The sequence below is a fragment of the Camellia sinensis genome, chromosome 13, assembly GCF_055761805.1.
Source record: "Camellia sinensis isolate YWXY chromosome 13, ASM5576180v1, whole genome shotgun sequence".
NCBI classification, from domain to species: Eukaryota; Viridiplantae; Streptophyta; class Magnoliopsida; order Ericales; family Theaceae; genus Camellia; species Camellia sinensis.
This window is the reverse complement of record NC_138973.1, coordinates 77,368,185-77,378,163: the sequence shown is the minus strand read 5'-3', so window position 1 is coordinate 77,378,163 and position 9,979 is coordinate 77,368,185. Positions and strand designations below refer to the sequence as shown.

The 9,979-nt window shown below is 33.4% G+C and overlaps 1 protein-coding gene across 2 annotated transcripts; it reads left to right on the top strand.

Moving 5' to 3' along the window:
• The first annotated feature begins 6,097 nt into the window (after nucleotides 1-6,097).
• Nucleotides 6,098-8,984, top strand: LOC114323956 (uncharacterized). Of its 2 annotated transcripts, none has more exons than XM_028271661.2 (7): nucleotides 6,098-6,456; nucleotides 6,550-6,722; nucleotides 7,145-7,235; nucleotides 7,791-7,907; nucleotides 7,997-8,167; nucleotides 8,257-8,380; nucleotides 8,467-8,984. In XM_028271661.2, exons 1-7 carry the CDS (start codon nucleotides 6,172-6,174, stop codon nucleotides 8,622-8,624), a joined length of 1,119 nt encoding a protein of 372 aa, XP_028127462.2. In that variant the 5' UTR covers nucleotides 6,098-6,171; the 3' UTR covers nucleotides 8,625-8,984. The 2 variants fall into 2 exon arrangements, with proteins under 2 accessions (XP_028127462.2, XP_028127461.2); XM_028271660.2 differs by having other exon boundaries at nucleotides 6,099-6,456; nucleotides 7,133-7,235.
• Nucleotides 8,985-9,979: the final 995 nt, after the last annotated feature.

The following is a 9,979-nucleotide window of genomic DNA, read 5'->3' as shown; positions in this document are numbered from 1 at the left end:
ATCTCCCCGAAGGATGAGGGGAACACTTTGCAGAGCAATGGCTCATTCCCACTGTACAATGCCATTGAGTTCAGGTATAATCCAATGTGAAAGTTGGGGTCTGACATACAATCGTATATTTGGAACCTCGGCATGTTGAATCTCTTTGGAGCCTCAAATTTGTCCAATTCCACCGAGAATGGTGTTCTCGGCTTATCAGGAGAAGTTACCTCGGCATCGGCATTTTGTTGCTTCCTCTTGAGGTAATCTCTTAAGTCTTCTTTGCTCTGCCCAGGTGCTCGGCTATCTCTCGACTTCAATCTTTTTGGTGCACTACTTTCAGCTTCGTTGTGAGCCCTCTTCGATCTTTCTCCATTAGACGTGTCGAAGCATAATGCCTGCCTTTGAACATGCTGTTGTTCTTTGGGGTCTGCCTTCTTGGTGCGATGTGTCCTTCGTGACTCTTCTCTCATTGACTCTCCTCTTTCGACCTCCCTTGAAGGCCGGTGGGAGTGTTTTTCACTCCCGGTGTGCTGGGGGGCTACTGGGATTGATTTCTCTCCCCCTTCTAGGCATTGGCCGCTGGAATCGGTATGTCATGCAGCGGGAACGGTCGCTGCATGATGTTATTTTACATCATAAAATTGACGACCGATTGCAGGTCTGCCAATTTGTTTGCCATCTCTTTCACCTTTTCGTCCCTCCGCAGGCATCTATCCTTCCATACCTGGAAGTCGTTCTCATTGTAGTACCCGCTTCGATCTGGCTTCTTTGGCACGTCGCCATCCTAGCCGATGTCTTTCTTGACATGATTCTGGTTCTGAGTCTTCTCATTGCGACCATCTTCCTCTACGTTTGGGTCAACGTGTTTACCACTCCCAGCAGGGATTTCGTCCCCAACCTTATCCTTTTGTCCGTCACTGGCCATCTATTCTCTTTTCTTTCCCACAGATGGCGCCAAATTATGTGAATGAATTTCCGACTACACTGCCAAACTCAGTATTCAGCTGGAGAGCACTGGCAGAATAGATGGCACATGACTAACCTACAACAGAAAGAGAAGACTCTGGCGGTGGTTTGTCCACCTGGGGGCACTTCGACGATCAAGTCAGTATATCTCTCAAAGATAATCGATAGTGCTAAACTCACTGTTTAGAATATAAATTGCGTACCTTAGACCCATCGGGGGTGCCTTTCTTTTATAGTTAACTCAATCCTAGTCCCCATAGAAGCCTAGCTTCAATGGACTTCTGCTCAGTGTTCATCCTGGACTCTCTAAGAGATAAAGATAAACTCTCTAAGAGTGTTATCCTTATCCATGCTAAAGTCCTTCCTCATTCTAGAACTCTTGTGCCTTATCCGCTTATCTCGAATTCCGATATCTTCGGAGATAACCTCGGCGTCGTAACCTGGACACGTGGCACCTCGGCTGACACGTCGATGTCACCTCGGCCACGTGTTGGGACTTAGAAAATATATCCCCACACACAGGTAAAGGAATGCGACTGGCCCCAGTCTCCCTCAACATAGATGATTTCACCCCATAGACTACCAATTTTAATCAGATTGGTTATATTCCATAGATTCAAGGGAATACTATAGCATCTAATCCAAACACATCTTTCTTGTTCCAGCACTAGCCCTGATTCCCACATAACTACATCTTCACACCAGTCCTTAATTATTTCCATTACATCCTTCACCTTTAAGTTCATCTCTTTCTTGGACTTAAATGACAATATCATATCACGGCTACCACTCTTTCTCACCACTATTTCTTTCATTCCTCTTTCTTCAAGCTCCATCTTCAGGTTAACATCAACATACTTAGCTTTTATTCGGAGTATCACACTCTCATACAACCAACCAGTACCTATTTCCTCAGCTTTTAATGTGACAACTCATCCTTCTACGGTAATGCCCCCTTTTTACCACCTCCATATAGGATCTCCGTCCTAGGTACTGATTCACCTCCTCACTTTCTTTAATTTGTTGAGGCCTTTCCACAAATTGTCTCCTCGTCTGCAGGTGCACTGGACCTTTATCCTATCACTTCCTTCCAAAATCAGCATCTTGTCATCTGCCCACAGACCATTGGCTTTTTGTACTGTTACTTTTACTACAACTTCACAACTGAACCTTACAAAACCAAATCTTGAAAATGTCACTCTTCTTCTCTTTTGTGGTATGAAAACATCATTGACTACACCAAACTTCATGAATGGATTGAACTGGCCCTTAGGCTCCATTTTTTGTGGCACGTAATCCACAAACAATGTGTATAGACCTATGCGGTAGATGAGTTAAGATGGTAGCAATAACCCTTATGACCCTATCAATTGAACTAAATTGATACAAAAGGTAAAATTAAAAGTCAAAATTGAACCAATTAAAACTGTAGAGACTAAAATGAGACAAATAACAAAATATAAAGACCACCAAGTCTAATTTTCCCTAATAAATAAATAAAAAGAGAAAAATGAAAATTTGAGAAAGTGAATGTTAACGTCCACATCAAGCTTAAATTGAGCCCGTGGGATTCATCACGGATCTCGTTTCGAAATTCGAGCGGTTTATTTTGTTGGACACTTTGTGTATTTCATGCACAAATACATTAAATCGATTTGATAATTATAATTTATTTAATTTATCGCGTTTGTCACTCCAAAAAATGGACAATAATTGTGTTTTTAAAAATAAATTATCTTATTTTTTGGTGACAAATGCAATAAATTGAATAGATTACGATTGTAAAATTAACCTAATTTTTGTGTGCATAAAATACGCAAAGTGCTCAAGAAAATGAGCTATTTAGATAATCAAAGCAGGACCCTAACGAGCTCCACAAGTCCAAACAACGCTCTTTAATCTAGATTATGGACCGGAGGTAATCTGCCTATTATTATTATTATTATTATTATTATTATTATTATTATTTAACAACAAAAATACTTTGAATTTCATCAATTAAATCTAGAATGGGTAATACTATACAAATAAGATTTTTATTCCCAAAAAAAAAAAAAATTATATAGAATGTTATATTTCATTTATATTCATTCATTAAAAATTAAAAAATTCCCACTATGATTCGTAATTATAAAATATCATGGTCACATCATTATTATCTCAAATTCTATGTTAAAATTGTCTATGAATATTATTTTTTTTTAATTTTTAATTTCTATAAATCTAGAATACAAGTAGTCGTGTCTCTCTTGCATAGAAAGTAATTATAATAAAAATATTATATATATATATATATATATATTGTAAATTTAAAATTAGTAAGGTATGAAATGTATTGATCACTCTCTGGCTACTAGCTAGTGCTTCTCTCGTCATGGCAGGTGACAATTGCGACCCATGCCATCGAAAAATTATTTGATGATTTTTTGCAAATTTATGTGGTGCACTCACTAATTTAATATTCATTAGTTAAAATAATAGCACACTGTTTTTTATTACTATTGAGAGACAACTTATCACTTTTCTAATAATAAATAAAATGAAACAACACACCAAAACCATCAAATAATTATTCCATGCCCTCATGGTTTTTCGTTTCCCCAAAGCATATTCTTTGAAAGAAAAACAAAATTCCTGTCACACATTCTGTTTAGTCTACTTCATATTTTGACCTAACTCTCTCTCTCCATTGGAGGAAGCTTTACAACTCTATGCTAAATATGGTTCCAAGCTATTTCCTATAGTCCACATTTTAAAAATCCAATGGTTCTTTCCCTTCTTATGATTGATCAATGCACCACACTTATTATTTATTCATTATAATTATGGTTTTTGATTACTTGTCAATACCTAGCAGTGCCACGTTTGGAACCATTGAAATGTAAATAATCTTCCTTTATTCTTTGGGGCCTAGATGTTCCAACCCATTTGGGAAAAAAGGTTTAGTGGGAAATGAAATAGATATGGTTTCTTAATCACAATGTGTTGTCCGGTATCATCTCAAAGATATGAAATTAGTATACTAAAAAAATTTATTAAAGTCGTGTATCTGATTATTGTCTTATTATTTATTTTTTGATCAGCAAAATAAATATCATTTTGGGATAAATAAATTTGAGAATAGATTTGTGTTTGGAATGTAAGTTGATATTATATAAGCGTTTTAAGAACTAAAATTTTTTGTTCTTAAAAGTGAAAATTTTGTTGTAAAAAACATTTGAAGATGAACTTCTGTCATCATGAGAATATATTTGCTAAAAGGTCATTTTGAAGAGTAAAAAAAAGAACGTTTGGTGACAAAATTTTAAAAATATAGCTAATTAATGCACTTTTAGGGATAAAATAATTTGAAGATGAACTTTTGTCATCACGAGAATATATTCGCTAAAAGGTCATTTTAAAGAGTCAAAAAAAGAACTTTTAGTGACAAAATTTTAAAAATATCGCTAATTAATGTATTTTTAGGGACAAAATAATTTGTTTTCAAATAATTTCATTTTGTAGATAAATTTTGGTTTACAAATTTAGTAATTCATCACTAAATGTCTAATTTTGTTGCTAAAAATATAACAATGATACTTTTAGCAACTAAAATATTTCATCATTAAAAGGTGATTTTGTCCCTAAATTTTTAGCTTTAAAACCTTAATTTGTTGTGGTGGTAATATGTAAATTTAGGTTAAATTATAGTAAACCCTCTTAAACTATGATTCATTTGCACTTTGTCCATCTGAACTTTAAAACTCAACAATTAACTATCTTGAACTATTATCTTGTTACATCTAATATTTTTCATTACAATTCTATTATGATTTTAAACGGAATGAGGTCATGTATCGAAGCATATGACACATTTATTGATTTCTTAAAACAATATCTATTTGTTGTGATCTCATTTGCACTTTATCTCCTTTATCTTAGTGACAAAGTACAAACTGGATCACCAGATTAGGATAATATTGCCCTAAAAATTTAATAAATGTGTCATATGTTTTGCACATGATCTGATTATGTGCAAATCCTTAACAAAATCTTAACAAAATGTAACGCCTCTAAATAATTAACATACAATAATCCTGATTTAATCATTTCAGTTAAATAATTACGAAACTCTAATCATCATATTACTAGTCAAATCTCTATGGTTGTATTCCTTAATATATGTGAGATTTACAAAAGAGGTCCAAATGCAATTACATATTTAATCTCCTTTGCGGTATGAATCTAAAGCATGTGAGACGGATAATGTAAAAGAAACAACACAAGAGAATATCCCTTGGGCTACACACATGTGATTTGTGCGGATCCCACACTCATATGAGAGGTTTGGTAGAAAATTTGATAATTTGTTTGGGGTCCATAGCATTTTCCATTTCATATTGATAGTGCCATTATAAAAGAGTGAAATTTCACACAATAATTTTCAGTTTGTAATTGTGAAATATCATAGTTTCAAGGTTGTAAAAAATTGTGAAAAATACCCTTTTTCAATCGCAAATTTAATGTTTTTGAAATGTGCAAAAAAAAAAATAGTTTAGTGTATGGTGCTGCTTCCACTAATAGCATATAAGAAAGAAATAACTTAAATAAGCTAAAAGAGTTTAGGATAAATTACATTAGTAGTCCCTGTTTTTTTTCTCATGTCATTTTAGTTTTTATAATTTCAATTAGTTTGATTTTGACACCTAATTTTAAATTTTATATTAATTTGGTCTAATTAATAATGTCAATTAGAATTTTTGAAAGAAAATGGTCATTGAGTTAGTTAAGGTTAACTCACTGATTTGAACAAGTATATAATTTTGTCTATAAAAGCATAAAACATGCATCTATGTGTGTATTTTCTATTAAAAAACAGTAATAATTGTAATTAATTGGAGTAAATTGATAATCAAAATTAAGTTAATTGAAATTACAGAGACTGCAATAACATAAGAGGCAAAATATAGAGACTACTAGTTTAATTTATCAAAAAACTTATTATCTAGAAGTTGGGTAAAAAGCGTTTTAAATTTATACATTATGATAATCAAATTTCAATTAAAAAAAAGTTGCACCAAATATTTCCTATGCTAGTGTCATGTGATGATAAATATATGATTTGTTGGGCCCATGGGAGGCTGTATTTAGGAACAAAACGAAATATGCATAGAAAAAATAAAGATAACGTATCTTAACTAGTTTCATCCACACACACACACACACTCAGAGAAAGGGTGAAACATGGAGAGTTCAAGCATGGAACAGGAAAAGCTACCAATCTTTGAGGTTGGGCCTTGTGAAAATGGTTACCATTTGGGCTTTCTCATAGGAAAGAGGTTCTCCAAACAGATAAGAAGCAGGTTGGCCACAGACCTCATTCTTCAAAACCAACTTCTCCCTTTTTCCCAAACCCCACAATTTCAGCCACTCCTCAAATCACTCTCCGACTCCAACCGGAACAAGTTTCCAACTTACTGGGATGAACTCTTGGGGACTGCCCAAGGGAGTGGCATCGCTGTTCTCAATGTAATGATTATGCTCTAATTAGTCATATTTTTGGTTGGTTAATGTGACAGTGAGATTCTAATTTTTTTATTTTTTATTTTTGAAATGTTTCAGTTAATATTACTTAACTTCAGGAAAGAGATACTTCCATTTATTCCAAAGACAGCTACAAATTCTAATGTTGATCATACCACAGACGATGACTGTTTTGATGTTCTTGTTGTTAGTGAATCAATGGCCATTGCAGCCCACAATGAGGATGCAAATGTCGCTCTACTTGGCCACACGTAATGCTCTTAACTTAACCAATCTCTCTCTCTCTATATAATTTCTGAAATACTTAATTAAAGTTGATGAGAGATAATGTATTTTCAGTCAAGTGACATGACTCATCTCTGATGAATAGCTAGATAGCCCAGACCAATCTAGACATTTACAATATGCATACTGCTTTTAGCGACTCATAGGACACGATAAACAAACAAATGGCGAGCATATTTGAGTCGTTTTTAACCCAATGTGGTATTATTTGGATACTGGTATGTATATACTCCTCCATAGCCTGACCACATAAATGCTTGGTGTTTGTTTTGTTGTTTATTCTTTATCAATAAAGGGTTTTGCCATAAGTGTAATGCAAGGGTAGGGTCTAAATTATTGGTAAATGGAACAATTTTTTTTAAATGTGACATTGCAGCTATCTGATCAGGGCGACTCTGTCGAATGGACTATCCTTCACTGCTTATACATATGCAGGAGAACTCCCAAGCTGTGCATTTGGGTTCAACAATCATGGACTGGTAGAATCTCTAATCTATTATAAATCAAAATACCCAGTGTCACTTCTTGGTAAATTTTTTATGACCCAAATTTTGATCAATATATAGGTTTTGACCTCTAATCAATCCTTTGCCATGACTTGTGCAATTTAATCAATGATCAACATCTGATCAAATGAATTAATTGGACTAGCTTAGTTGGTCACTCCTAATATACTCTCAACAGAGAAGTCAATGGGGTCAAAATCATTTCTAGAGTTAAAGATTGATTATAGTACTCTTTCTTGTACTGATGTAGTGGTTGTTGGTGTTGGGCTAGGGACTTTCTTAAATAGTGTATTGTTCAATTTGATGTACTGATCTTAACATTTTTAAATAATCCCCTACGGATTGAACCAATATATATTATATATATTTGTGTCAAATGAGCTATGGCCCTGAATACCCTTGAGGTGCAGGTGCAACCCTGCCAACCCAGCACATCAGGTTCTATGTTGAGTTAAAATCTACTATGACATCCTATAGCTTGACTTAAATAATGGACTTGTACTTTGCTCCAAAAATGGTTTCCCTTAGGCATTTACACTGAATTCAGTACCCCCATCTGAAAATGAGATTGTTAGTGGTGCCATTGGAAGGAACTTCATCTCTCGAGATCTTCTTGAAGCAACAAGCATGGATGACGCATTAACTGTAAGCATTGCTTCTTCTTCTCTTCCTGAACCTTTGAAAATTTGGTTTAGATGATTTAGGTTTTTGATAGTATTGCCGTGCTTGTTCAGAGGATTCATTCATCAAATGCTTCAATTGGACATAGTTACAATCTGATCGACATAAGTACTCGTAGAATTTTGAATGTTGAAACTGCATCAAGAGACAGAGTCTCTGTCAAAGAGGTTGGGGCAATACCATTCTTCCATGCCAATATGTATCTCCACCTTCAAATTCAACAGGTAAATAAGCAGAGATTGCTTACAAACAATCCAAACTTGACAAAGAATTGAAATCTTAGGTTTCGCTTTGATCATTCTTTTTGATAAAGGTACGCGATGAGAACTCATTAAGAAGGCAAAAGAGAGCAGCTTTGCTTCCAAAACAATCCAAACTTGATTTCCTCTCTCTCCTTGGAGATACAGATGACACCAAGTACCCTATCTACATGACTGGTACACTGTAAAACTGATGAACCATAGTTTAAATTAGCACACTTGTATTGACATTATGTGATAAAGGTCCAATTCTTTATTTTCAGGTCCAATTCTTTATACATTATGCACAGGCATGATTGATTTGGATGAAGAAACACTATCAATTATTGAAGGAAATCCAAAGGAAGGACAAGTGACTCATGTCTTGAAAATGTCCTCAAAAGAGGTCAACATGCCACAAAAAAAGTGCTCGGCATCGTAGTTTGGTTGTGCAAGTGAAGGGTCTCAATTCTGCAGCTGAATTGCAGGCTCAAACAGAGGGCCTAATAATGCATGACCATTATATTCATTGCATTGACCATTATACTCATAACCAACACTTGATAAAAGGGTTGGTTGAAGTGGAAAATTATAGACAATTCCCGGAGTACCGCGTGTCTATACTTCTAATCAATCATAATTTATTCTGTCCTCTCATATTCCTCAATTACACAACACAATACCTCATATACCCACCTTTTCTCCGCCAATCACAATATTATGAAATGTCACGTGTATATTCCGGGATTAATGAAGTTGATATCATGTCTTTTGGAATTACAAGGTTCAAATGACATTGTAACTGTAAGCTTGACCATATTAATGTCATGAAATATGTTAGGGGAAATTGCCAAAAAAAAAAATAAATAAATAAATAAAAATTATGGTTTGACACATGCAACAAAATAAATCTTGAGTTTTTTTTTTTAATTTTATTAATTTAAATCCTAATTTTTTGATTTATTTTCAATTTAAATCATTTGTCTATTTTTTTAAAGGGTAAATAAAAAATAAACCTCCTGAGATTTCTTTAAAATACAGATTGCCCGTTGTGATTCGAAAAATTATAAATATTCTATTGTCATGATTTTTTATTTAACAGAATTAATTGAAAAAATGAAATTCATAACTGCCATCCTATACAATAATAAAATTACATGAATTATTAATCGAAATATATTTCTAACATGGGTAAATTACAAATACACCCCTTGAGATTTGATTAAAATACGAATCACCCCCTGTAGTTTTGAAAATTACATACCACCCCTTGAGATTTCTAGTTTCATAATAAATAGCCCATTTTATTAATAAATCATCAAGTCAATTAACATTTTTTAATGATGTTAGAAATATTTTTGAATTAATAATTTAATTAATTTTATTATTGTATAGGAGAGCAATTATAAATTTCATTTTTTTTTAGTTAATTCTGTTAAATAAAAAATTCTAACAAGGGGATATTTGTAATTTTTCAAACTATAGGGGGTAATTTGTACTTTAAGTAAACTTCAGAGGTGTATTTGTAATTTATCCTTCTAACATTATTAAGAAACCTTTAATTGAGTTGATGATTTATAAATAAAGGGGCCATTTGTTATGAAAGTGGAAACCTTAGGGGATGGAATGTAATTTCAAGAATCATAAGAGTTGATTCATATTTTAAGAAAATCTCAAAGAGTGTATTTGTAATTTATCCTTTTTTAAAAGTAAAATTGACAAAAAAGAAAAAGAAAAGAAGAAGAAGAAGATATGCTAGTTATCAAACTCAACGAAAAAGAGTATTTAGATATGAGA

What these genes read in the sequence shown, in the direction of transcription:
- LOC114323956 (XM_028271660.2), top strand. Translation starts at nt 6,172, where the DNA reads ATGGAGAGTTCAAGCATGGAACAGGAAAAGCTACCAATCTTTGAGGTT. An exon ending in GTCGCTCTACTTGGCCACAC is followed by an intron (nt 6,723 to 7,132) that starts GTAATGCTCTTA and finishes GTGACATTGCAG; the next exon opens with CTATCTGATCAGGGCGACTC. An exon ending in GTACCCTATCTACATGACTG is followed by an intron (nt 8,381 to 8,466) that starts GTACACTGTAAA and finishes CTTTATTTTCAG; the next exon opens with GTCCAATTCTTTATACATTA.